Below are 27,861 nucleotides of genomic sequence, written 5' to 3' on the forward strand. Positions count from 1 at the left end.
TTCCTGAGTAGTCGGTGGAGCAGTGGGGTGCCTGGGGGTGCTGGGGGGCTATGCCTTGGAGCAGGGGGTACAGGGGGTGCTGGGAGTCCCACTCTGCGCCACCCCAGGTGGGTGCCGTTCCAGGAGCTGCTGTACAAATGATGCACTCCAAGGCAGGCCTGCTGCTTCTAATGGGATTTTTTTTCTTTCTTTTTTAGATGAATAAAATGGGCTTTCTCTCATAAATTATTTTTTTTATGTGAAAAATGAGAAGGTGGCAAGTGGCCAATTCCTCCGCCTCCCTCTTCCCAGCTCCGATGAGGTCATTGCCTCTTAAAGTTTATACCACGCACTGTGAGACATGGCTGGAGGAGCAAGAAGGCAACAAATGTCTCTCTTGGGGCGGGTGGGAGTGATGACCGTCAGTCCCCGAAATATTAGCGAGCTGTAAGTGATGCCTGAGCAGGAGTTGTGAGTGGGGAGGGGGCCTGGTACAGCTGTCTGGGAAAACCTTGCGGGATGCAGATCCGGGTGGGAGGGGAGCGCCCTGGTCCCTGCCCGGTCCCTGTGATGCTCCAGGGCGGTGAGTGCGAGGCAGGACCTGGCATGCGTCGGATGCGGGTCTGGAGAGTGGTTGTGCTGCTCGGTGGGCTGCCGGGTGGAAGAAGCGTGCGTGCAAAGGGCTGGGCACGTGCTTAGGCAAAATGTGATTGGCGGCAGTTGTGGCACTCCTCAGCTCAGCTTGCTCTTGCATCCCTTTACTTTTCCTTGGGAATTTTCTCAGTGCTGTTTTTGCAATGGGGTTGCAAAAGTTCGTGACCCAATGAAGGATGTCTCCAAGATCTTTGTGTCCCTGGCCGAGTGGCTGCCTGGACAAGTTGGGGTTTTGTTTTTTTTTTTTTTCTTGAACGCCATGCTGAGCCGCTTGCAAATTCCTGAGCTATTGTTTTCTCCTTGTCTGTCCCCCCTGCCGTCCCAATTTCGCTTTCCTCTGTGGTGGAAGTGATACGGAAACGGGAGTGCCCAGACCACAATGTCATCCTTGGGGCTCTGCTAGAAGTTGCAGCCCAGGAGGATGGATTTTGAGGGCTGTGCGGATCTGCCCTCCTCCCCACGGCCTCTGCTGGGGTGCTTGGGGATGGTGGCCTAGACTAAACCACGTGTGTGGTTTTAAGGTGGGGCATTGGCCTGAAAACAACTATTTCATAGGTGCCATAATAAATTAACAACTGAAATTTTGTAAGGGCGTGCTTACTGCCTCGTGTCTTTGCCATGGCTCTGTTTTTGGCCAGTTTGCTGTGCCTTGCAGGGGTGGTCAGGAAGATGAGGCTTTATGCATCTCTAGCTTTTATTGTCTCACTGCCCCATTGTTGCTCTGGGGAGGTGCAATGGGCTGAGTCCGTTCTGCGTGATCTTGTCCTCAGAGTTGGCCCAAAGGGGTGTAAATCGGTGAATTTGTGCTGTAGTCCAGAAATCAAATATTTGCTGCGTCGGAAAAAGAGGAGTTGTGGGGTGGCAGAAGGTGTGCAGATAGTGGAGAGAGAAAGCAAGAAAGATGAATACTCACTTTTTTTTTAAATACCTTTGTAAAGCCCTTGGCAGCAAGCACTGCCCTGGGTAGAAGTGTGGGTTTGCTTTTACAGGTTCATTCCCCTGGTGGACTTGTGCTGTAGGGTGCTGTACGCAGCCATCCCTCACCCGTCAGCAGTGGGTTTCAGAGGTGGGCAGCCGCTTCCACCGTAGGTTATGCGAAGTGAATCTAGGAGGAAGCTGTGAAAAGGTTAAGAAGTGGGAAGAGGACAAGAGGAGGCAGTTGATATGTCATCTGCGACCTTGGAGGTTTCTGAGCAGAGGACAAACACCAAGACTGGCAGATCAGCCAGCATCTGCAGTGCTTCGCAAGGACAGTAAAGATCTGGGAAGAAAGTCTGGGAGATGCTTCCATTTGCTGATGCAAGGAACTAACATCCTTTTTTAAAATGAGAGCTAGCAGGTAGCTGTTCTATATATAAATGAGTACCCGAGGGCCCTAGGTGCACCGGTGTCAGCAGCCTAAAGCTTCCTCGCGTTGGCTTTGGTCTTGTGCAGGTAGAGATACAGCTCTGATCTTTCCTGGCACCGAGGGTGGAAATGAAGAAGTGCAGTTGGAAGTTAGTAAGGGAGGAGACTTGGGGGGGGTCTGATGTGCTTCTGTGCTTTTAGGCACAAACTTAAAAAAAAAAAAAAAAAAAAAAAAAAAAAAAAAATTAAAATTTCTGTTGCGTTGCAGCTTGTCCATTCTGTGGAAATCATTTAGGCATCCTGTTAATTGCACCTGCTCTTGTGCTGTTGCACCTCAACGCTATCTTCTGTTCACTTCTTCATCTTTGTGCTTCTCCTTAGCAGCCTCGTTGATTTTTTTTTTTTCCCTGTCAACACAATACAATCACTCCTTGTTAGCCTATCTTGCTCTTTCCTCTTTCAAGGAAGGGAAGGAGCAAGGGAACCAGATCTGATAATTCCAGTGAGTAGAACTGTTCCCCTGAGCCCTTTATAAAGAAATAAAAAGGCTCTCCTTCTCTCTGCTTCTCTTTGAGTACAAGCACTTTACCCTCTTGGATTCCCTGCAGGCTCCTCATACTGCTAAAATTGAAACATCAAGATGTCTGAGGCAGCAGGAATTACCATCAGTGTTTTGACACCTGGAGGTACAATTTCTATTAGCTTTTATATAAAAACAACACCAGTTTTGCCAACAGAGTTCTCATTAAATAATGCATGAAGACCCCGCTCCTGACAGTAGGTATTTTTCTTTCACTTTCCTGGACTCTTGGATAATGGCTTAATTTTTGTGACCATTAGGGAAAAAGATATACACACTCACATGCGTAAATATATATGCGGACACACACGTGCTTAACTCCTGGGCAGAGTCAATTATCCTGTTTGCTCATTAACATGGAGACATGGGGGAAAGCAATTTAAGGTTTGTCTGTTGAGAAGGCTTGGATCGTTGTGTTATTTTTTTGGAAGCAGTAGAAGGCAGTCTTCCTGAGACCTTTGATGGTAAATAAGACTGCTTATATGTGATATAAGAGAGACCCTAGGAGGGTCTGCGTGCCCTTGAACGGAGATGAGCGCAGGGTCATCAGAAACAAAAAATTGGTAACTTGCTTTTTTTGCATAGATCCTGCTTGGCGTCAAGCATATGCTCTGTGCTCGCTTTTGGGGGAAATGAAGTGAAACAGAAGGGCACAGCATGTGGATGTGACTGCTAATAGTGAGAATCAAAGTACAGTTTTGACATTTCTAACCTAATAAGTGGTGCTGCGTGTGAGAGCCTGCTTATTTTCCTTTTCACCATGAGATGCTTTGACAGAGGAGTAAAGTCCCATTTTGACATTTCTGTCATTTTAACTAAAGAGAGAGATTACAGTAAATTGGATTAAGTGAAAATCTTCTTCAGATGTTTGTGGTTTGGGCTGATTTATGGATAGATGTCATTTGAACGTCATTCTGCATTTTTTAAGCATCTGCTTGATGGTTGCTCTAATGCTGTTGCTGCAAATAGTCCATGCAGAGGAGGGGAGGCTGAGCAAGAAGCAGCTACCTGTGACAGATCTAACGCTGGTGTGTGGCATGGGGATAGCAAAACACTGTCCTTCTCACGTTCCCAGCCACATAGTGCCAGATCCTGTAATGGGTGCTTGGTTCTCATTTGAGTTCCTGTTACTAAACTTTGTTATCTTCTGCTGGGACTCATTTAAATAGGCTTTTCTAAGTATTTTTCCCACCCTGGAGAGGTGTGGTTCGGCGCACACATTCCTTACTGTGCACTTGGCAAATCTCGGGTTGCCCATTGCCCTGCGACCAGCGAGGCCATTCTTGGTTTCACTCGTGCAAAGTCTCAGTCTTGGCCGCCTTGTTGCAGGGTCCTTCACTCCCAGGGAGTGTGTGTGTGTGTGTGTGTGTGTGACTTTTCCAGGAACCAAAGTATTCTCATAAGCATGCGCTGGCTCACTAACGTAGCAACGGCATGTAAAAATACTGTGTCCATGTACTGATATTTCCAAAAGATAGTGTTGAAAGTCCTTGTATTAAATTAACAGCGTGAGATTTCTTAAATATGTATGTCCTTCATGGCTTCCTCTATCTAAGCTATTTAGAAGCTGCTGGTGCCATTTGGAAAGCTGCATGGTCTCTTGTGGGTGATGATGTAATCAGCACTGTAATCAAATCTGCCAGTGATGTCATTGATGGAGTAGTCCACTGTTGCCTGGTGCAGTGATTAGTGGGATGAGATTTAAGTCTTTGTGCAAATGTTGATGGGAAACTGGGAAGTCTGCATCTTTAAATTGTGTTATTTGCATATATAGGTTTTAATTTCCAGCACAATTTTGGAAAATACTTCTGATCCAGCCTCGAAACCACTAGACTTGGGTGTAGGTGTAGAGGCTTAAGGATTTCAGTTGTGGTCTCTGAAAGTTTATTTGCAAGTGTAATGTTGGTTTAAAGTTTTGTACCTACACCGGGAGGTGTAGGGTAGCTTTCTGCCGGCTTAGCTCCTGGAGCTGCCTCTGCTCTATGCCAGGCAAAGGCAGCGCTGGCCCAAGGGAACGTGTGACTGGGTCTGGGAGCGAGAATATAAAAATTGCCCTTAATCCTCTGAAGGTGTTGGATGTCTTAGACTGTGTCTGTATCGATTTTTACAGTCCTGGGGCAGGAAGGCACTGCCCTGATGTAAATTACACGTGCAGAGAAGTACTGTCGGAAGTGGAGCGCGTCAAATCCTGGCTTCTTGGGGTGAGTCAGCTGGTGATGCTTCGCATCTTCCCTCTGAACTAAGCCCCGCTGGTTTGATTTGCAGCATCTCAGCACTGTTGACACCAGGGTTGCAGTGTTTTGTTTTCTGCATCTGTGCTCCCCCTCGGTGGTTCGTGTCACCCTTGCAGTTAAGAGAAAAGATTTTGCCTTTTGCCGCGTGAGCATTTCGTGCCTTGCTAGTGACTCAAAGTGCAATTCTTAAAATGTTTTATATATTATTTTCCATGATATGATTATTAGTGGAAGATCACACTACCGAGGGAAGATAAATTTGTAATCCTGCTTAGCGGCTGATCTTATACTAGCTGAGCAGCTCTCATTGCATAAGGGACAGAGACCTGAAACCATTTTTTTTAAACCAGCGGACAGGATGCCTTCCTCTTCTCCCCTTCGCACACATGGGTGTGATACAGACTTTTAACATGGTTTAAAGTTTAGCGGTTTTACTTTGAAACCTGAATACCTCCTGGTAACTAACCTTTAGGCTGGTGTGCCAGGGAGCAGCGGTGCCGCAGGGGGTGGGTTATTTTAATGCATCAGTCTATGTGTTAAACAGACTTCCCTGCATCTCTTGCGGCCTGGCTTGCTTTTCGGGAGTGCTAAGAAGTATTTACAAATGACACGAATGACAAGGAAGAGCAAGTGGAAGAGCTTGATCACAACCCATCTCAGGGAGGTTTATGAGAGAGGTTGGAGTGGGAGCTTCAAGGGCTGGCTCTGGCACTGGGGAAGGGCGCTGCTCCGTCCCTCAGCATCACGCTCCCACCACTGGATGCCAGCAGAGAGGGTAGGTGGGTGAGCAGGAGGGGAAGAGCTGCTGCTTGTGAGCGGTGAAGAATTAAAAACATCTGCTCCAGCTCTGTGCCTCTGCGCTTATTGTTTTTAACTTCTCTCAGTAAAGCAAATGAGGAACTGGCGGTGTGTTTCTTGGCAGGGACCTTGTCTTGTTGGAGTTGAAGAGATATTTCCCTTTCTGCTCAGTTGGCCCTTTCTCCTCCCATCCCTCCCAGACACGTAGCCGCCCCAGGTTGAGCTCAGGTGAGACATCTGGTCTCTCCTTGCTGGGGAGGATGGTGGGAGTGCACTTGATTGCTTTCTGTGCGCCCCCCCCCCCCCATCCCCTGAGAAATGCTAAGTATCTTAGTGTTAAGAGCCTCCATCTAAAGATGTGAGGTTCATTCTGTCACCTCACCTGTCTTGCTTCAGAAGTCCCCCCTTGGAGGAGACAGCACAGGCTGCTCGTGCATACAACCAAAGAGCAAGGATGGGAATTGCTGCTCACAAGCGTCAGCTCCTCTTTGGGTCAGTGGAGCAAACTCTCGGATTCCCATTGCGGGTCAGACCTGGGGTTTGCAATTCCTGAAGTCCTGACTGCTCCGAGCCGGGGGCGACTGGCACTGGATACAGCCTCAGGCTGCTCAGGAGCTTCCTCCACGCTGAGCAAGCATCCGAGCAGACAGATGCCCTCTCTCCTCTCTGAACGCTCATCTGCGGTGGGGTGTTCGCAGCCCCCTGGAAGTTGCTGCTGACACTCAGGTTTGCAGCCTGCGGAGTGAGTGAGGTTCACCAGCCGTGCTTGCAGCGGCTGAGAGGTGTTATGCTGTAGGCAGCACTCCAGAAGAGATGCCTCCTTCGTTTACCGAAGGTGATGTCCTGGTGGCTGGCAGTGGGGAAGGAAGAAGAGGTGTTTTTTTCTCTCTGGTGTGGGTGAATCAGTGCTGTCTGTGATGGATTCTCACTGCGACAGGCTCTAAATGGGAACTCTCGGGGGAAATTAGCCTGCAGCTTTTGACTTTATTAAATATACTCCAGTGCTATCCCAAAGGACCACTTTTTAGTGCTCTGCAATGCTTCATTTGTATTTTTAACATCACCTATGTGAAGTGTGACCATGTATAGCCTATATTTACATTAAAGTCTATGTACAAATAGTTAAGAAATGACAGCGTGTTCTGTTCTTCAGGTCTGTAACATGATGATGATCTCAGCTGGAGATATTGCAGATTATTATAAAGTCTGATAGCTCACTTAGAGCGATGGCTTATAATGATTGATTTAGCCATTTATTAAAACACCTATCTAATGATTGATTAAGCCTTTATAAACTGTTTGTAACTTTTAAAATATGACCTGATGTATTGTAGCTCCATTAGCATCCAGCTAATAAAATACACTGTGGACCTGTAATGCCTATTAGGTTGACAGAAATTATATTTTAGGCCTTACATGTGTTGAAGTTTTAAGTACCTTGTTACAGATTATTCTAGGTGCGTTGTAAGGCACAGAAGTACAATCCGCTCCCTTAAAGCGAGCCGCGGGGCTGATCTGGTGGTGGTGTGTTTACCTTGCACGTCTCCTGTCTGCTGGGACGGACCCTGTTTGCTTTGGCATTACTGGTCTGTGTAATCTGTTGTCACCTGGTACCGGCATGGAGCACCCCGGTAAAATGATCTCTCCCTGCTCCCCACGAGGAACGAGTCCGTCTTGTGCTTGCCTGAGAACAGTCCAGATCTGGGAACCTGCAAGCGATGCTCTTGCTTCTGCCCGGTGCCTGCGGACGCTGCCTCAGGAGCAGCTTTGACAGAGCTTTTTGCTGACACAGAGCAGAGCCCCGGTAGTGCTGGTGACTACTAACGCAGATCCCAGCTGACCTGGCTTCCTGCTAGAGCAGGTGGGGTCCTGCACTTCCCTCTACGGCCCTGTCTGATCTGTGCTGAGGGAGCTAAAAATCATAAAGGGAGGAGGATGGTTTGCTTGGAGGCACGTGATGCCAAATTTGAATTTAGTTGAAGAGGCTGGGGTGAAGGTGGGGAGAGGGGGAAGGTTGCCCCAAAAGAGAAGTGCAGGCTAAGCTCTGCATCCTGCTTTGTGTCTGGAAGTGTGTTGTCTTCCTGGGTTTTCATAGAATCATAGAATGGTTTGGGTTGGAAGGGACCTTAAAGATCATCTAGTTCCAATCCCCCTGCCATGGGCAGGAATACCTTCCACTAGATCAGGTTGCTCAAAGCCCCATCCAATGTGGCTTTACCTTTATTTAACCATGTACCAAAATCTAAAGGTAAATTCTGCATACAAAATTATAGGGGACTTTTTTTTTAAATCTGCCTTCTTTGTCCGTGTATAGAAGCATTTTTTCCATGAACTGCTCAACTTTCCGTTCGCTCGAGCTGTACAGAGCTGGCTGCTGGGATGAGCTGTGTAATGGGATATCTGAATCGCAGCAGGAAACCTGCTCCAGTTTAAGCAGACCTGATTTAAAAGCAAATTCAGTCAAACCAGTACAAACTCCTGCATGGAGAAATTAAAGCTGCTTTGTCTGATGCCACTTTTGCTCAGGTCAGTAACTACTGCTGAGGGATGCTCAAGTGAACAACGAGTAAAACTTCTCAAGTGCAGGTTGAACAACGTACGTCCCTGATGCTCTGCCTTTCTCACTGGGCCATAGGAAGTAAGTGAAGTTTGGTTTAATGTGCTAACTTTTCATCTGTCCCGGCTCCTGCCTAGCAAGCGACTTTCTGCTGTACGTGGTTAAATGATCTTGATGAATGGTGTATGTTTGAAGAGTATTGCTGTGCTTTTCCTTGGGAGTCTGAGCTTGTAAGACTTCGTAATGTTGTGGCAAGGCTGACGATGTAAGTGAACACGTGGGAATTCACGGGATGTGGGAACGGGCTTGCCCTTTTGGTGGCTGATGTAAAAACAAAACTCAGAAGCCTTTTCTGGACTGGGGGAGCGGGGAGGTGATTTTGGGGAAGGCTGCAGTTTATATTTCTCTTTCCATGTTGTCAAACAATTCAGCATTCATTTGCTTACCTCTAGCATCTGTCTGCAATATTTATCTGTTTGTTTCTGGAGATTTCCTACTAATCGGTAACCAGCCATGCTGTAGGAGACGTCGGGAGAAGGGGTTGGCTCCGGTGGCCTGCACCCTGTTGTTTGGTTCCCAGCCAGCTGTTCTGCAGCTGTTTTCACTGCGAGACTGCAGGGATTTAAACTGGGGGGCGGTTTCCGGAGCTCACCCCTGCACCGGGCAGGAGGTGACAGGAGGCGAAGCCGCCCCGCTGTCGTCCCTGTTCCCTGCTGCCCTGCCTGCAGCCCCCTCCAAAGGGACGTGTGTGGGTGCTGTGTTCGAGTGCCAGGTGCTTCTCTGGGACACTGAGATATGGCAAAGAAAGTGAAGGTTTATTTACCCTTTCTGACTGCTTAAATATATTTCTTTTCTTGATTTCTTTCTTTGTCTGGAAAGTTTATAACTTTAACCCAGGGCTCAGAAATAAACCGTGGTGGATGCTGATGAATTGTGAGGGGGGGGAAGCAGCGAATTCCCCTTTGGGTGAGAGTTTACCATTCAAGCATTGACCTTGTTAAAACATGTTAACTCAATAAAAGCCTGAGTATTTAAAGACAAGTGACTTCTTCCTGCCTTGAGGGGTATAATTAAGCCATTCCACACCCCTTAAACCAGTGTTGTGGGAGGAGGACTAAAGAGCTCCCTATCCTGCCTGCCCAAGTCAGTCAGCAACCTTCCAGTGGGGTCATCTCCATCCCTCAAGGCAGCACCCATGAGCTGCGTGGAGCTGCTGCTGGGAGGCTCTGGAAGTGCTGGGAGAGTCTGGCAGTGATTGCGTAGGAAACCCGCTATTTCCCAACTGTTGGGAGGATGACATTTTCCTTTTGCAGGGTGGGCAGTTCTTGCATCGGTTGAAATTGTGGTTAAGTGTTTTGTATTAAGGCAGACTGAATTTCCTGGGTAAAGCATGCCACAGACCTTCTTGGGGGGGAAGGTGGGGGTGGTTATGTTCATCCATAAAAATTCCTGTACAACTTAAAAATGGGAGAGTTATCCTTTTTCTCAGAGTTTAGATCCTTGTTTAAATGTTCCTTATAAGTTTGTAAAGTACACCGTACTTTTGTATTAATGTCCACAGAATGGATATTAATACGAATGGACACATTAATGTGTCCAAAAGCACCTTCACCTCTTAATCTACTATAGATTTTTTCCAAGGAAAATGCAGAAACTTGCTGTTTCCAGTTTGAAGTGGCATGTTTGTGCCTACTGAGCAGTAATCGGTACCCACTGGTGTGAATCCTTCTGGAATTGTGGCTCAAAAGATGAGCAAATAAGGAATCCCCCATCCCAACCAAACGCCAGGAACACGCACATGCTAACCAGCTGCACAGAGGAATAATCCCTGCTGTGACCGCTTTACACCCGGAGTGTTGTTATTGTCTCTTGGCTATTTAAAAAGCACTGGGCTTCACTTCTTGGTTTTTTTTCCTGAACTCTTCAATTCTGTGCTGTCTTCTCCCTGGGAGAAGTGTGTTTTCCAGTACCTTTCCTGCAGCAAGTTTCTCTGTGAGGGCAGGGTCTGTGCTTGGCAGGAGGCTTGTGGTCCCTCCAAGAGGAGGGTCTGCAAAGTCGCAGCATCCGAGTGGAGTCATGTTTGTACGACCGTTTGGGAGAACTTACCTGCCACACGGGACCAATATTGACAACCTGCGCCCGGTAGCAGGGGTTGGGTGGGGTGTGAAGAGCAGGGGAAGGTGGCTTGGTCAGATTCGTGTTCCCTTTGTGGGCTCTGGGGGGTTTGTAGGGCTCCCATGGGGCAGCGGGAAGGGCTGTGTCTGTCTGTGCCTCCCCATAAAGTCCTCACAGGGACTGCAGCTATTTTAAGTGAAATCCACCATCATTGGCTACGCCGATTGAAATACCAGGACTGTTAACTGCAGTTGTTTCATGAGCAGCTCAGCAGCCCAAACAGAGGTAATGGAGATTTGGGGATGGTAATCCTCTTAGTTATCCCTGTGTAAGCTGTCCTGCGTCAACTTGATACCAAGGGAAACTCATTCCCTTAGCAGGGACAATTTCAGATGCCATGTCTCTTCTTGCTGTGGGTAACCAGAGTTCATCTTAATTTAAATCTGAGACCTTCATCAAGGTTATAAGCTCAATGCATGAAGGTGCTGGGAAACATCCTTAAGTATGCTCCAGATGGACTCTGGAAAGATTATTATGCTGTAATTTGTTTCTGTAGCTCCACAAAAGCAGTATTTGACCTTGGGACTATGACTCTGCTGTTTCCTTTGCTAGCATCCCCGGTGCTCTTGTCCAGACCAGTTTTGTCCAAATTAAATGACTCTGTGTTAGAGCTTCTGCTTGCCTGTGAGAGGTGCTTCCCTGCTGATGAGGGTTGCTTTGCGTCAGACGTTTCCTGCGTGGTTTTTCTTTGTTCCTGCTATGTGGCTGAAGGGTTGGAGGGTGAGGAACCATCTGAAACCTCAGCCCCAGGGCAGGTAGGTGCAGGGTGATGGGAGGTACCTGCTTGTGCCTGCACAGCAGCAGCAGTGCATTGGGCCAGTGAGTCATCTTAGGAATAGCTTGAAGTTGGCAGCTAAGGGTTTTTTTTTTTTAAAGCAGTAATGATGATTATTAATAAATAGCTTTGAGTTCAGCAATTGCAAAACAGGGTGGACTGATAGCCCAGGGACTGGGCATTTTGTCGGGAAATGAGGCAAAACTCTCCCCCTCCCTCTGGTACGATGGGGTAGGGAGGCCAGAGGCTTCTGACCCTGTCTTGCTGGCACTCATCGCTTCCCCATGGAAGAGCGGATCCTTCGGGATGTGTCATATCTCTGTAGCGTGAATTTCAGTCACCATTCAAGGACTCCTTCAAACTAGTCCACAGGCTCCCAGAAGCCTATAAATGACAGGCTGAAAACCATTGCTCCAAGCCCAGGAAAGGCAAATTACAAGGGGTATGACCAAGTTGCAGTTTGAGAATTGTCCTGATCAGAAAGCCAGGACTCCTGATCTGCTGGGGACTGACTGACGCCTTTGGACAGCTTGTTGTCAGCAGGGCTGAGCTTGGCAGGGAAGCACTGAAATCCTGTTTGCCCACTTGCACGGGTTCAGTTATTAAACACATCAGGAATCCCCATCTGCTTTGTAAGCCTGTCTGTAGAAACATAACCCAAAGCTCAGCTCCTGCAACATGCCATTTGCCTTTTGAGTGAAGTTGGAGGGAGCTGGAGCTATGCAAGACTCCTCCTTTTTAGGGTAAGACTCCCCTGTGGATGCAGGAGGAGTGAAGCCCTTTGCGTTGCGCTCACTGTGTGCCAGGGCTCTTGTTGAAATGGGCTGTTGGTTTGTGTACGGGGGTGTTTGAGAAGGGGGTGGATGGGAGGAGGAGGAGATGTTCTCCTGTCCCCCTTCCCTTGCTGCAAATTGTCCAGCTTTCTGCAAGGTGCTACACGTTGTATGCAAATGTTGAAATTTTTTTGGTGCCTCTAGAGAGGCTTTGACTTTCTGTCTAGAAGCTATTAATTACCTAGACAAGGAAAGCAGAACATAGCCAATTAATGGCTCCTACTGCTTAGACCTGTCTCTCCAGCTGATCTGCTACGAACTAATGAGCAGCTCCTTTTGCTGGGCCACCAGTGAGCTTGAACTTCTCATCGGTTTTCCTGGGGAGAAATGAAAGCAGCAGCAATGTCCAAGAACAAATGGCTGGAATTCGGTTATTAACCCGGGCTGAAAATTGACTCTATCTGCTAGTAATTACCCGGGGGATGTTAGGAGAAAGGCCTAGTGGAGGGTTCAGAGCTGGTATTTGACAGACGATCACAAGCAATTGCGTTAGCATTACTTAAGTTCCCATCCTGCGTCTGAGGTGCAGCAATGTGCTGGGTAAGTATAGCAACTGCAGTGCAAACCTGGAGTAAAATGGGTTAGTTTAAAACAGCTCCACTCCCAAATGACTCCCTTCTTTAGTGATATTTTATGGCACAGCTGCATAGCATCTCATATTTTTGAGTACCTTAGTTTACAGGTCATTTAATTTATTTGCAAGCTTTGTTTTGATTCCCTGGGGTAATTTTGTTCCTTTGCACATGTCTTCCTATGGAGGCATTAAATTGCGCAGTTTGTCACAATAGTTCAGCTTTTATGCTGGCAGTCGGTGCTCTTCAAAGATCCTTGTGTGAAGTTTAGACTCCTGAATCATTAGAGGATCATGAAAGAAAAGGAATAATTTAGAAGGCGAAGATGTTTTGTCGTCTTTGAAATTGGGAACGTGCGAAAGGAGATGATGTTTAGCAGTACAATCTGCCTCAAAGAACTTATCTTAGGAACTCCAGAAAATGAATTTCCCTTCTTTATTCAGGATGTAAATAATCGAAAATGTCAATCCTGAGCTGAGTAATTTGTTCAACAAAAGGATCTCGAGGAGATGACTCCCCGAGCTTTCATGAACGTGCCCAAGACATCAGAGGACCTGTCTCTGCAGCAATATGAACTGAAAGGTTTGAAAATCAAATGAGCAGCGTGTTCTGTGCAAAATATATAAATAAATCTCGCAGGTGCTTTGTAATCTCCCTTGCATTTTAAAAGCCTTATTTATCGGGATAGTCTGGGGTTTAGGTTAGCTCCTGGGAGCTGCGAATGGGTGTAGTGATGATGTGTTGTTACAGCAATGGTTGTTAATGTGCTGTTTAATGTACTTGGGAGCGTGGCTGAAATAGTCGTACGGTTACTATATCATTATTGCATGTTGGCAAAGAATTGCATTTTTTTTTCTTGATTTAAAGTTGCTTGTGTGTGTTTATTAAACTGAGATTAGTACTGTGTAACAGTTACAATAATTAAGGCCATGTTTAGTGTAAGAAGAGGGGGGGCAGCTGAAGTGGAAAAGATATCATATAGTGCGTGCAGGGAGGGGATGGGGTAGTGAACGGGAGCAGATGCTCCGGGGACAGTCCGCGCTACCCTGAAAGGAAACTTGCTCCCCAGATAAAGGAGGACCCTGGATCCAGGCCGATTCAGCCTGCTGGGCTGAGAGGAGCTGCCTGCCTTCTGCCTGCTCCTGGGGCAACGCGGCTCGGCCCGCTGTGGTGCTGGGGGCAGCGCTGGTGAGGATCGTGTGTTTGTGCAGACGCTTTCTTAGCAGAGAGAATATCTTAGAGGGCTTGTGAAGTACTGAACTGTCTGTCCTTCCCTGCTGTTTTCCCAGAAAAGGCGAGTCTTGGTGCTGTGAAGAACCCACCCCTGGTTTCTGGGGGGGCTTAAAAGGGGGGGCAGGAGCTTTGCTCTGGCATAGGCCGTCTGCGCTTGTCACACGGTTAAAATTGCCCTGGATCCCATGTGGACATGGCAGCGTTGCACCATTTCAAGCTGCCAGACAGGGGTTTGGTAGAAAAGGAGGACAGTTTGGTTTGTGCCTCTGCAGTCCCTCTTGCCTGGCAGATGCGCATTTTAGTTTCAACTTGTGCATTTCTGTATCTGGAGCTTTCAGCTGAGCTTCCATCAGAAAATGGGGCATTTTCAGCGTTTTTTTCCATCCCTGGAGTCTTACTAGTCAATTCTGCTGGTTCGTTTTTGCTGTCCTGCACTGGTTTTCTTATCTGTCTGCTTTTTGGCTGCCTAATCTGTGCTCTGGCATTTGACCGTCACTCCCTTCGTTTCCTCTCCTCCTCTAGTCCCCTGCCGTTTCCCTTTGCAGTCCCAGTGCCCGGGTGGGACCATGGGGGGTTTTTTGTTGTTTTTTAATTTCCTCTCCAGGCATTTCCATTTGTCTTTGCAGATCTTCTTCAACAAAGGCCTCACATGGTCTAATTTGTTTTCTATTTCCAGCCTACACTTAAAATAACTCCTTTGTTTCATGAATGGCCTGTGCATGGATCCAAATCCTCCCCCCCCCCCCTTTTTTTTTTTTAGTGTGGGTTTCTTTTTTGCTGTTCCTTGTCAGTATCTTTAATTACTTGAAGTGTCCCTTTTGGGCATTTAGCCTGTAGCTGCCAGTCAGCAGCTGTAGGTTGCTTGTGGCCATGCGTGTGCCGGCTCTCTCTGCTTCCCGGCGGAGCAGCATGGGAAGGGGTTCGCAGGGCAGGGGGTGTCCTGGCACGGGAGCAGCGATGCCGTTGCGTAACAGGAGCAACTCTGCCATCACATCCCTGCTGACGAGCTCGCTGTCCACATGATCCATGCGTCGTCTGCGTGCTTTTGCAGTCTCAACTGCAAAAACCAGGAGATGCTTAAGGTTTGGGTTTGGTTTTTTTTTTTTAAATTGGGAGGGGAAAATCCTACAATGGGAGCAGGGAAACTACAGGGAAAGAGGCACGTTATGGCAGGATTTGAAAAGCAAAGGCTCAGGCCAGCCACGCTGATGCTGACCTGACGCTGGAGCTGTGGCCAGGCTGGCACTTGGTGTGTGGCTTGTGCATTTTAATAAGACGGCGTCCCTGCAGCTGGAGAGTGACAGCCGAGTGCTCCTGCAAAGAGAAATCGGTCAGTCTTGTGCATTTAAGCACATGTGTGCCCCTCTGGGAGCCATCACAAGGTCACTTGCAGCCTCTTTGCCGAGGGCTGGGAGGTACTTGAACTGCGTGAGATCCATTGCAAGTGCTCATCTGACAAGGGGTGTCTGTGGTGGGGCAGGTGGTGCAGATGTCTCATCTGCTCCAAGCAACCAGATTATGCTACTGAGGGTTGGGGTCTGAACAAGGGCTGTTAGTGGCAGGAATTGCAGCACACAGCACATACTTTCTGCTGCCAGAAGCATCAGGCCAGCGTCGTGTTGCTGCCGAGAGCAGCCTATCTGGCAAACCTGCCTTTTGAAACAACCGGGAGTGGGGCTGGCAAAGTCCATCCCTCTGACGTTGCTCCGTGCAGCTGTGGTGCCAAGATCTGTACACAAATGCTGGCAAAGGTTATCTTGGGGCAGAGCTAAACATGGGTCTCGTGCCCAAAATAGCTTGGAAAGATTGAAAAGGAGAAATACAAGTTGCAAATCCTGCTTTGGGCAGTGATAGGAGCAGGGCAGAGAAGTCACCTTTCGTCGGGGATCAGAACTGGTTCTGTGTGGAGCTGTGCTGTGGTGGGAGAGCTGATGCAGCCTAGAGGTTTCCAGCAAACCAGGACAAGAGACTTCAGCTCCTGAGCTTCTGCCATTCCCTCTGTGGCCTTAGGGACTGGTTGTACCTTCTTACAACGGTAACATCCTGCCCTGGGCAGCTCCGTTGTGGTGCTGCCAAGGCCCCTTCTTCCCCCAGATCTGCTGCTGTAATTGCTTGTGCATCCGCACCATCAGTCAGGCTAGGAAATTAATCTAGTTCAGAAGTCATCTGGCCAAAAGAGCAGAGGGAGGAGGGTTGCTGTCGACAGGGTGGACCTCAGAGTGAGCTGGGAAACAGGGCAAGAGTTTTGGGTACCTCTGTTTGGGGTACACGTGAGGAACTGCAGGGTCTGGCCGTGATGTGCAGGACACTGCCAGCCTGGCTTTGCTTTTGTACTCTTCCAAAGCAAGAAAAATGCTTTAAGATCGCATGCAGGTACAGGCCTTGACCCCTGGGGTTGAAATAACCTCTCCTCCATGCCACGGAGCTCAGGATGTGCCTGATCTTTCCTGTTGACCCTGTGCTGCTATTTTAATTTAAAACCTCTGTACCCTGCTGTGATTGAATGCTACTGTGGATTCCCGGGCTGCAGACACTGACATCGTTATCTTTGTTATTGTGAATAGAGCCCTAAATTTATGGCAGACGTCCTGCTTTCCTATTGAAAGGACTTAATAGATACAGTACATACAAATATTTGTGTTTAATGTCGACTGTCTTCCAAGAAAATTTCATGCACATATTGATTAGACAAATCCATTATCATTACATTGTGGTGCATTTCTTAGGAACCTCTCTGTACCCATTTTCATCACATCTTAATTATTTTTGCTTCCAGTAGTCCTTTAAAGCAAGCATGGGTAAATCTCTAACTGCTTTTTAGGTCTGTTTTTGATCTAGAGCTGTATGGCATGTCAATCCCGTTACTGGCCGTGGGACGGCTGCTGACAGGCAATGTGCTTTTCTGCTGTGCCGCACACAAGGCTGCGCTGGGGTTTTTTAGGCATGATGGGTTGGTTGGTCTCTTGGAGGTGAATGTTACAGCTCTGTATTAATTAAGCATTATAAACAAAGGTGTCCTTAACTTTTATTTCAAAATACGTGAGTTGACTGGAGGATATATACCTTTTTTTTCTTGTTTGAGGAGGAAAATTGTCATGCATTTAGCATTTGAGTAAAGACGACTTGGTTGTTTTTTCCAAAAACCTTGCATCATTTAATGTAATTAAACATTAGGTTTTTGTCAGTACTCAAGTAAATGTGCCCTGGTGAGTGCTAGCAGCATTTTGCTTATTTGCCTTGTCCGCATAGTATGGCGGTACTAGTTGTTGCCTTTTAATAAGGTCTTTTGCAGTCATTTTGTGGGCTATATCCTAACGTCTTCTGTAGACCATCCATGGTCCGTAGACCACAAGTTGAGTAACATTACTCTGGACTTAAGAAACCGAATATTCTGTTAATCTTATTTCAGCATGTCCTTGCTTTGAACTTCAGCAGTGTGTTTTCATTGGGATCTTTAAAACCTTTATAAGGATGGATAAACTGGTATTTTCTGTGAGCTGGGAGTGTCTTGTTGTTCTCACCTTTCAGACAGATGAACTAAGGCATGGGGTAATTACGGCAATTTGCCCACATTTATATTGTGTCAGTGGCAAGCCAGGGACCTCACCTGGGAATTCTGCTCTCCCTGAGGAGTATGGAGCTGATCGGGAGGGTTGGCTCTAACTTTGAAGAGCAACAAGTGTGTTGAATGATGTTAATTAAATCTTTTGCAAATCCATTTAATTGCAAAGCCTTATTTTAGACCTGTAGGGTTTTTGCATGGTCCTGGCTGTATCAGTGTATGCTTTTGCTGCGCTCAGGAGCTGGGCTGAATGACTGGCACAGAAATGCGCAGCCCTGTGTCTAAGCGGTGTTGACTGTGAACCTGTAGATCACTGCGGGGCGACGTGAGCTTGTCTGTGCTCATCTTGTCGGCTGGACATGAGTCTGCTTGGCCCAGTGCTGTACACCCCGTTAGCATGGGCTGCGCCCGAGCTGGCTTATGCTGCTGGGAGCTGGCAGGTGCTCAGGCAGCCGGGTGTCCAGGCAGAGCTCCTCTGTGTGCAGGCAAGCCTGCAGCAACTTGCAGTGGCTTGTAGAGTGCTTTCATGGTGTAAATTAGGGAGAACAGGTGATGGGGAAGTGATTTTAGACAGTAAATGGCACATGAAGAGGAGAAGCGGAGGAGCAGGGTGGTGGTGGTTTGCTGTGTGGAGTTGGCAGGGGGAAGGAGGGTGGAGTTTTTGAAGGTTTCAGCAGTGGGGCAGGATCCTGGGAGTCTCCCAAACAGGTGGAAATAAATGGGTGCCGGAGCCTCTGCGGGCGCTGGCCTCCTCCGCAGGTCGGTGTTGTAGCCCTGGTGCCGGGTTTGCCGGTAACCTGCAGCTTTCTCCTGTTCCTAATCAGAGGCTGTAAATCTCGTACCTAGCGCTGTAATGGCTAACGCAGGTCTGTGGATAAAACAGCCTCTGATGGAGACTCCAACCGGGGGGGAAATACTTTTCCTGTGAGACAATGTCTGTTCCTCATCAAAATCAGTTGAGAAAAGTAGGAACCAAACAGTTCGATCTTAAAGATTTAAAGAGCCTGGCTGCACTATTTTTCTCTTATTTCCACTAATCTGCTCCTATTGTTTGTGTTCTTCTCTTAATGATAATTAATTAAAGGGTCACTGATGAGGAGGCACCCCAGTATCTTTTGCTGGGGATAGCTGGCCAAGCAGTGTTCCAGGCTGCACCCAGCTCTGAAGCAGCACCAGTACATCCCCAGCAAGTTGTTATGCTCCCACTTTGCTCCCCGGTGGGAGCACCCACAGCCCAGCTGCCAGCTGACATGGACCCTCCTCCTCCCCGGAGCGGTGCCAGGCTGGGCATGCTGCAGCAGCCCCTTTCTTTGTACACGGAGCGTAAAAATGGGATCTAAGGCGATGGCATCTGTGGAGCTGCCCCAGTGCTGTGCTTTGACCTCATTTGGCTCCAGCCCACAGTCCAGCTGCGGTGGAGAGCATCCAGGGCCTTAGACTTGCGCTGAGATCTTGCTGGCGACCTGCTGCTCCGTGGTTTGCAGGTGTGGAAATGCATGGGCAGCGCTTCGCCTGTTTGCAAGCATACGATTTTTACTCTTGGCTTTCCAGGGCTTCCTGTTGAGGCAGAGGTGCTATTTGCTGCCCTTGATAAGGAAAAAACCTTTTGTGATCCTGCTTGTGTGTGGTTAGTGCACACCACCAGCACAGCACGGCTCGCAGGCAGTGTGCCTTGGTGCAGGATGGTTTTGCTGGCCCCTGTAATTTCACCCCGTGTGTGTGTATCCACCCAGTAGAGAGTTAATGCTTTTTTTCTTTTTGCTAGTTGCACAGACAGAAGCAAAAAGCTTTTAAACTGTTTTAAAGCTTGACACTGTGTGGCTTTGCACTTGGTGCTGAGTTTTAAAGCTGAACTTCTGATCTGAAGAGTTTAAAAAAAAAAAAAAAAAAGAAACAAATCATCCCATTTCTCTTACTGTAGACAGCTGCCATGGCATGGTCTGGTCCACCTGCTGAGCTTCCAGGGAAGCAGTTGACTTGCTGAAAGCTGCCAAGGGCTCTGGGCCCCCTCCCAGCTTGGAGTGTGTCTATATACGTGTGTGTGTGTGTATGTATGTGTGTGTATATATATATATTTACATGTGCTAATTACCTCTTAGGTGGCTGCAAGCCAAGATGTCCAAGTTTGAATCCGTTATTAGGAAAGTACCTTAAACTTCTGCAGATCCCAGCGAGCTTTTGGAGCCCTTGAGAGCATCGTGTGCATGTCCTTGGCAGCTGCAGGGAGGGTTGGGGGCATGGTTTGCCCCTACAGAAGCACACGTGGGCTGCAGGAGAGCTGGGAGGGTGGTGGTGTGTCCCTGGAGGGTGAGTGGAGTGGGTGTTGAACCGCGTGCTCCTGGCACGGCCCTCAGCTTTGGGTGGGAATCGGCGATTAAAATCGCATCCAGTCGGAAACGCGAGGGGAAGTGGGGTAGTCATACTGGAAGTATAAATACGCGCCGGCCGCCTTCTGGGTGCCTCTGAATTCCCCCACGTGCGCAGGGGCTTTCCTGCCCCGGGGGTGGATTACGCCAAGCTCCTGCATGGGGAGGCTGTCCCTGTCTGGGATGAGGGTCGGGCTGTTCCCGGGCCACCAGTGCTTCCCCAGACCAGGGTGGCAGGTAAGGTGCCCAGGGGCTCGGCAGGGATGTGTGGGTGCAGGGCCGGGGTGAATCCCAGCTCCTGTGCAGGGAGTGAGCTGAAAGCGGGAGGGGACCTGCTTGTCCTTCCTCTCCCTGTCCTGAGAGCCAGCCCCTGCTGTGTGTTTTCCCGTATGTAACTTGGCAAAATACCCTTTGCCAAAGAGGCTCGGCTGAGCCTCGGCAGGAGCACGGAGGTGTCTCTGCATGTCTGTCATCCTTAGGCCTTAATGGGAATTTGCTGAAAAATATGATTTCTGTAGAACTTGCTCTCTTTGTAAGGGGGCCTCCTTAGGCTGGTTTCCTTCTGCTGTTGTTGTCCTGCTTGTCATGCCCAGCCTGCTGGGGACCGTTGCCTTGGTTTGATTTTATTTCTGGCTGGGGAGCAGTGTGTGGATGCCGGCAAACCAGCGAGGTGGTCCTGTGCCTGCCTGCAGCAGATAGCAAGTGGTTTATCAGCATGGGCTGATCTGTGGTCTCACAGGAGGTGGAGAAAAAAAAAAAGAAAAAAACTTCCTCTTTTTTTTTTTCCCTTTCCCACTCCTTTTGGTTTTTGTACACGACAACTGCTGTTTCGGTTGAAATTGCGTTGGCTCAGGCTGGCTGTGCTTCCCGTGCAGCAGAGACCACGAGAGCACGCGGAGATGCTGCTGGGGAGGTCACGGTGCTGGAAGCCTTCTCTGCTGCTCCCAGTGTGCTGATGAAAGATTTTGATACTGCTGAAAACCTTGCACAAAACTATACGTAACGTTGTACCTCTGCTGGGGAAGGAGGCATGCGAGTGCTCAGCGTTGGGTGGGAGGAGGAGTCGGGAAGATGCAGCTTTTGTGCCCAGGACTGGTCCTGGAAGCATCCTCTGAGCCTAGGCAGCGGTGGGAATTTATTAACCATTAATATGAGTATAATGGTTAATGCCTCTTAAACTGGCAGCAATGAAGGGCGGCATTTAGATGTTTGTTACTTTTTCATTGAAATCCAGACAAGAAGCAGGAGGCTTAAAATCCTTTCCAAACAAACTACATGAAGTATCTATAAAAATCAGCAACTTGTAAATCTCCCACTTCGTTGGTTTTCCTGACTTTGTTACAGCTGCAAAAGGAATTGCAACATGTGGTGAAGCATCGAACGTGTGGGTGACGGGTGTTTGTGAAAATACCCTCAGGGCCATGGTGTCTTCTCTGGCTCTTGGTCCTGATCAGAAAGGCTGATCTAATATTTCTGTGGCACTGGAGGTGTGTGACGCGCTTTAATCTTGCGTTTTAGTGTAGCCCTATGGATGGAGGGGGCTGCTGGGGAGGTCGATGCCCAGTGTCCCTCCTCGCATAGATCAGGGCTTACCTCAGGTGGCTGCAAAAATGGCCACGGCTCGGAAAGGAGGTCATTGAAAGAAGCGTTTGCGGATGTGTGAAAAAGCATGGATGGGGAAAGAGATGGGTTGAGGAGGGACCTGATGCCTTTGGACCTCATGTTGAAGTGCCAAAACTCCAGCTTGTGTTTTTGGGAACTAAGTCACCCCTCAAAAAAAATACCCATCTCCAGGAGACTTGGAGATATGTGGATCCACAGGGCCCAAATAAATTGCCGGTGGTTTGCAGGCCTGGCCCGGCTGGTGCTAGGGGAAGGCTTTCTGGGGCAGTCGGTTGGGATGGATTTGGGATAATCTTATATTTGGACGTCCCTGTGATAGGAGTAATCCACAGCAAAAACTTGGAAGTGGTGTTTGCCAAGTGGAAAACGGAGCTGCTGGAGGATTGAGGGCGGTCAGGTTTTGGTGATCACCCAAGGCTTGATGTTTGGTTGTCTTGTGGGACTGTGGTTGACTGAATTTTAACCTGCTGCTTTCCCGTTTGCTTTCAGTTGTTGAGTGACGTGGAAAGCACGCACATGATGAAGAGGAGCTCTTGGCTCTCCTAATCCTTTGTTGGTGATTTGGAAGCAGCAACCGCCGCGCCTGCTCTTTCAACATGTCTGGATCTACGCAGCCCGTGACGCAGAGCTGGCGTGCCACCGAGCCGCGCTACCCCCCGCACGCCATGTCCTATCCGGTTCAGATTGCTCGACCACATGCGGTAAGGCAAGAGACTTTCCTTCCCTACCCGCTCGCAGGGTAGGAGCTGCATGGCACGTCCCTGTCACTGGGGCAGTGGTTCAGCTGCGCTGGTCTCAGATGTGGCTGTTACAGAGAAATCAGACCGTTTCCGTGCCTGTGGTACGGGATTTCATCGTTCCTCTCTCGTGGGATCCTCTTTTGTTTCTCCGTATGGTGCTTTCAGCTTCTCTCTCACTTCCCAGCCTCTTCCCAGTGCTTGCTGTGGGGGTGCTCATGGGCTCTGGCTCGTCACTTCTGAGCATCCGAATCCGTTTGTCTTCCTGGCAAGAGCACCCTTGGTTGGATGCAGCAACCAGCTTGGGGGAAAAGGGGAAGGTTGACCATCCACGTGGAGCAGAAGCACGTGGCCTCCAGCCCTCTTCAGCTTGGCCTTTCCTTGGCGCTGAATCATCAGGGAACGAGCATCCTCTCTTGCTTACTGCTTCCCAGCAAGCCTGGTCCTTGCTCCTCACACCCACAGGAGAGCTCTCCTGATTTCCGGGCAGACTGCTGGGAGTCAACCCGCCGCCTGCCCTTTAGTCAGGAGACCTGCCCCTCTCTGCGTGGCATTCCTGGCTGGTGGTGGCACTCCTGGGGAGTGAGAAGAAAACTGAGGTGCTGATTTTTTTCCATTTTATCCTTCCGCACTTTTTCCCTCTCTTACCTTTGACCCATAGTCTTGTCTCTGCTTGGATCAAGGCGTAAGTTGGTGGTGATTTTTTTTTTTTTGTTGTGGCTGTGTTTTGTTCAATGCACCGGAGCTTGCGTGGGTTAATTCACCTGGATTCAGCCGCTCCTTTCTGTGCTGTGTCACTCATGTCTGTGCTTGCTCATCCTGGATGTTTGAATGTTTTAGGTTTAAGCCCTTAACGGAAAAAACTCTGCTTAGTGGAACAGCTTTAGTCAGCTCAAGCTGCTTAAATGAATCTTATTAGGTGCTCGAGTGTGGCACATACTGGTAAGACTGCTCTTTGGAGCCGCTTCTTGGTGGGTTACAGCAAAGTGGCTACAGCCGGGAAGGTGCTTGTAACATGAGTTAGCGAGGAGACCTTATCTTGGGGTTATGTTTCTGATAGTGGTGGCTATTGAACAGTCACATTCCTGCTGTGAAGATTTTAGGGTTTGACTTGAAAGCCTGGAAACCCACAAAGTGTCAGTGAAGGGGTGAAATTCCCTCGTCTGTCCTCTTTGCTGGGCTTCAGCAGAGTATCACAGGGAGCAGAGCTGGAGTTTGGAAAAGCTTTGAAATAGAAACATTAAGGAGGGTGCAGGACGAGCTTTTGGCTGCGTTAGCTGGCTCATCCAGATCGCTCGGGGCCTGTGTGCTTCTGCACAAAGAAGCTTTTCATCCAGGGTATGAGACACGCTGACCTGGTTGGATTTGTGGGAGTTTTGCTTCCATCGGTGTGAGCGTGTTTATTTGGGAGGTGGGACAGAATGAGAGCATTTGTCTCAAAAAGAAAATCCCAGTTCCCTTTGTATCAGAAACCCGAGCAGGAGGAGGATGTGACCAGGTGAAGCAAGATCTGCAGTTGTTGCAAAGCCATGATTTAAAAACAAACCAAAGAAACCCCAATACCCAATGTGGAGGCGGATTTTAGAAGAGTGCAAAAGGCTCCTAGCCTCGGGGGTGAGTCCCTGTCTCCTGCAAACACCGGTTGCTTCCCCTTAGTGTTGCAACAGCAGAATGAACCAAGAGGGGCAGTTGTTTACAAGTCGGAGGAAGCTCCGTGTTTCTCCAACCTGCCCTGCTCTCTGGCTAGAGTGAATACTGTTTTTATTCTATCATATTAATGTTGGAGAAAAGTTGCTGGCATTTGCTTCTAGAAGCTATTTTTACAGCCGCATGTAATCTTCCGAAGTTATGTGATACCTTTTAGGTGTCTGGATGCAGGAGAGGTCCGAGCTGAGATTTTTTTCTTTTGGATGGAAAGCCAAAAGGCTCCTCTTGGCAGAAGCGTGCCAGCCCCACGCAAACCAAATGCACCTTGCCTCCCCTCGGGAGGGTAGGCAGAGCGTTTCTTCAAGCGTGTCCCTGCATGATCTGCCCTGCCACTCTCAGCTGTTTGCAAACACATGTCTCTTGCTTGGCGGCACCGTGAGCTGGAACCTGGCCAGGGCTCTGGGGCTGGAGCTGATCTCTGGTGGGATTGCTTGGGAGAGGAGAGCCCAGTTGCTTTGAAGTTGCTGCGCTGTTTAATATTAAAAGTCAGCGGTGTTTGCTTGCATATCTTGGCCAGGTCAGTTTTGTCATGGGGTGTGTTTGCACAGTGAGAGCTTGTTTGGAAGAAAGCGAGAGAGGCCAAAACCAACGCGACACTAGCATGTCTTGCATCTAATTAGATTTTGGTTCTGGTTTTCTGTGTTCCACGACATCCTTTCCCAAGAACTGGGAATTCATCAGCCTGGGGATCCTTATCCTGGTGGTGGAAACGCCCTAGGTCACCTCCTGGGCACGTGCACAGGGCTGAGCACAGCAGGGCTGCAAATGCTATTATAATATAAATAAATAATCGCAGTCCAACTGTGACGGTCGCACCCAGGGAAATGCGGCACGGCAGGAACACTGAGCTCAGAAATGAGCCGTGACATTATTTTAGGCTTGGAGACACTTTATGAAAAGTGATTTAAAGGATTGCAGCTGTTCGATTTCACAGATGAGGCAAGTGAGAGGGGATGTTGTGAAGGGGCAGACAGCAGTGGAAGCAGGCTTGGGCGATTTTCTTCTCCCATCATATAAAACCCGAGGGAGTATCCAACAAAATGGGGAAAAAGACACATTTCAAGTGACCAAACAAAAATATGCTTTGTACCTATGGGCACTCTCTCCCAGCAGCGTGTTCCAGGAGTTACTGCTGAGCTTGGAGCTGGTGGAGGAGATCCAGTACCGGTCGAGTGAGGATGTTTGTTGGCTGGTTTCACTCTTGGGTGCCAGCTTTGGGCAGGGCTGTGAACCCGTGGGTCTGATCCAGACTGAGTTCTGATGAGTGGTGCAGTGAACAGGCTCTTCCGCTGGGTAGGTTGGTCCCCATCTGAATCAGGGTGTCATCCTCCTCCTCCTCCTCCTCCTCCTCACTGAGAGGCATCCGGTCCCAACAGCTGTCAGGGAGGCTGGATGTGAAAATGGTGTGGTATTTTATAATGACCCTAGATTTAATTCCATCTTACTAAAAATGACTTGTAAAAAAACTTTGTCGAGTGTGCATGCTTTTAAAGGGAAGGAGGAAGCTTAGTGAAAAGGTTCTGGTTTGTTTGACTTTCTTTAGGTAAAACTAAAATAACCAATGATCAGCACTTTCTTCTTAAGAGCACTGTGTGGTTCTTGGCCAAACTGCAGGGGAAACATTTTTGTTTTCCATATTAATTAGCTGTAATGTTGGGGTGCTTAGTTGACTTCTGTCATGGTCAGCTTGGGAACAGAGGAATTGTTTGAATGCTTCATGACCTTTAGCTAAAGGTGAAAAAACATATTACTTATGCTCTTAACCTTCTAATGTGTCCAAAGTTCATGCTCTCTCAGAGGAAACTTTTGCATGAAGGATATTCATTTTCAGGCAACCTGCAGATATTTTCTGTAAACAGATCCATTTCCCTGCATAGTGCAAGTCCCCCTTTCCTTTTAAAGCACCTCTGTGATCAATATTCCCTGGGGACAGAAGGGTTCTCCTCTCTTCCTCCCCTGTGGATCCAGTTTCTTGCTGTGCCCTCCTTACCCGTCATCCTTCTCCTGTTAGGGCCCTGACATTTCAGTGCCACAGGAATGATGCGGTTTCGGATGCAGGCTGGGGTTGCCAGGAGGGTGGTACCAGCTGCAGGAGATGCTGTGGGTCGGGGCACACAAGGTGTCCTCATGCAGCAGCCTCTGTGCCAAAACAGCTTCTGCTTTTGGGGTGCTTTTAGCACTTTACCTACGAGAGATATTAAACAGGTTTGGGGATTGGTAGGATTGGGGTGTTTGCACATGCATATGAAATTGGTGCTCCATCGTCACTTGAATCCCCATCGGGGAGCACCATCCCCTCCCTGCAAAACAAAAGGTGCTTGGCATGCCTCCTATGTGCTGTTTGGCCTTGTTCCCCGCACACTACTCAGCTGAGATGGCAAAGTGAGCTTAACCCCTCTGCTCCAGCTTTGAGACCTTTATGCCCCCTCCTGTGCCACCTCTCCTGTCTGGGAGCAGCTCTGTAGTTCCTTCATTAAACTCCCCGTTTGCAAAACAGCACTTGTGCAGGAGCATCCCAGGCAGATTGCTCGTTTTGCTTGGCCCATGATAAATACTTCCTTGTCTGCTGAACCAGAGACAAGAGTTTGGTGCAAACTTGTGTGTTGATTTGGTGTCCTAGCCAAATGGTGGCCTGGGGGGAATCGAGTGCCTTCCCTGCCCAGACTCCTCCTCCCAGCAGTTTGAGCAGGGCAAGTTAAATCCAGCGTCCTGCTGTGGAAGGTGCTGTAAGGAGATGCAAGCTCCTGAGATGGCAGGAGCTAGCTCCTCTCTGCAGTGACGTGATCAGCGTGGCACGGTGACGCCAGGTAAGCCTGCAGGGAGGCAGTGTATTTTGCATTACATATGCGAGGCGCCTTTGCTGCTGTGTTGGTTTTCCTTGGAGTAGTTATTCACACTTTTATCTGCTGGAAGCAAAATGCCAGTCTGTGTCGGTGCTCCAGGAACTTGCAGAACGGAAGAGTTTACGGTGCCAAATGCTAAAATCCCCCAGGCTGCAAAGAGCCTTCTCCAACCACCTCCTAGCGCAAAGAAAAGCCTCCTGCTACCAGCTGCGCAGCTGAGCGGGGGGCGGTTCGTGCCAGAAATTCGCTTCCTGAATCCTGCCTGCTGGGCTGCAGCTAATGTTTTAAGGAATGACTTGGAAATCAAAAACATACATTGGAAATACCGACTCTGATTGTGTCTGTCACAAGAACTCGGCGCGATCTCTCTTGAAGTACCTTGAGGTTGCCAGTGAAGGATTGCATGAGCTCTGAGCAGCTCAGCAGTGGATTTGGGGGAATTGGCTTTCTGCTGTGGGACTTGGGAGAGCATGGAGATGAAGGAACAGGACACCTTATTCCCTGCCTTGGGGTCTCTCTCCCATTGCGAAGGAGGAGGAGTTGGCTTACAGCCGTTTGTATTTAAAGTTCATTTTCCCTAGGATACAGCCTTTATCCAAAACAGTTCTTTTTCAAGCTGCTGTAAACTGCTATGGTTGCTCCCTAACCTTCTTTTTGGATGTGATTTGATGCAGATGGTGATGCTTTGCTTTTGGTTGATCTCAAGATTGTAAATCCACAGGGGAAGAAAAAACTTCTGCTGTGTATGTGGTTTGGTAAAGGTAGGGACCCGCTAAAGCCACTTTAGGAGATGTAAAGCCTTTGCCTGCACTCCTAGCCTGACTTGCCCGCACTGCCCCGCCAGCCCCTGGAGACACCTTCTGCAAGACTCGGGGCTTTTGTTGATTGTCACTGTCACCACATTTATTCAAAATACTGAGCAAGTCAGATTCTTTGGCCTGAAGTATTTGCTGTGAAGGTGTAAGGAAGTGTAGGAGAGCGCTGAGCCGGGGACATGGAAAGACAAAAGGGTCTTACGTGGACCTGCAGATAGGTTATGGTTGTTGTTTGGGAGCATGTGTGATGGGAGATGGTGGGGGACTACGCTGCAGAAGAGACGCGATGATGAGAAAAATGACCTGGTGCTTTTAAGGTGGAAGTTTTGGGTTCGTGTGAAGAGAGCTGCTCACCCCACACGGTGTTAGTGACCACAAGTGGCTTCAGTAAGCAGAGCACCAGGCATGGGGAATGGAGGAAGGGCAGACGGGTCATTCCTGGCTCAAAGGCGCCTGGATGTGACTGGGACA

At 48.7% G+C, this 27,861-nt stretch overlaps 1 protein-coding gene across 9 annotated transcripts in view; it reads left to right on the top strand.

Annotated features, from left to right (window-relative positions):
• The window catches only part of NCOR2 (nuclear receptor corepressor 2), a 258,314-nt gene that overhangs the window by 55,361 nt on the left and 175,092 nt on the right, over positions 1-27,861 (top strand). For all 9 annotated transcript variants that reach the window (XM_076352524.1, XM_076352529.1, XM_076352530.1 and 6 more), the window contains exon 2: positions 21,778-21,989. In XM_076352524.1, the coding sequence (XP_076208639.1) occupies positions 21,885-21,989 (105 nt within the window). In that variant the 5' untranslated portion in view covers positions 21,778-21,884. The remainder of the gene's footprint in view (positions 1-21,777; positions 21,990-27,861) is intronic.

This window comes from Aptenodytes patagonicus, chromosome 15, assembly GCF_965638725.1.
Source record: "Aptenodytes patagonicus chromosome 15, bAptPat1.pri.cur, whole genome shotgun sequence".
Classification (NCBI taxonomy): Eukaryota; Metazoa; Chordata; class Aves; order Sphenisciformes; family Spheniscidae; genus Aptenodytes; species Aptenodytes patagonicus.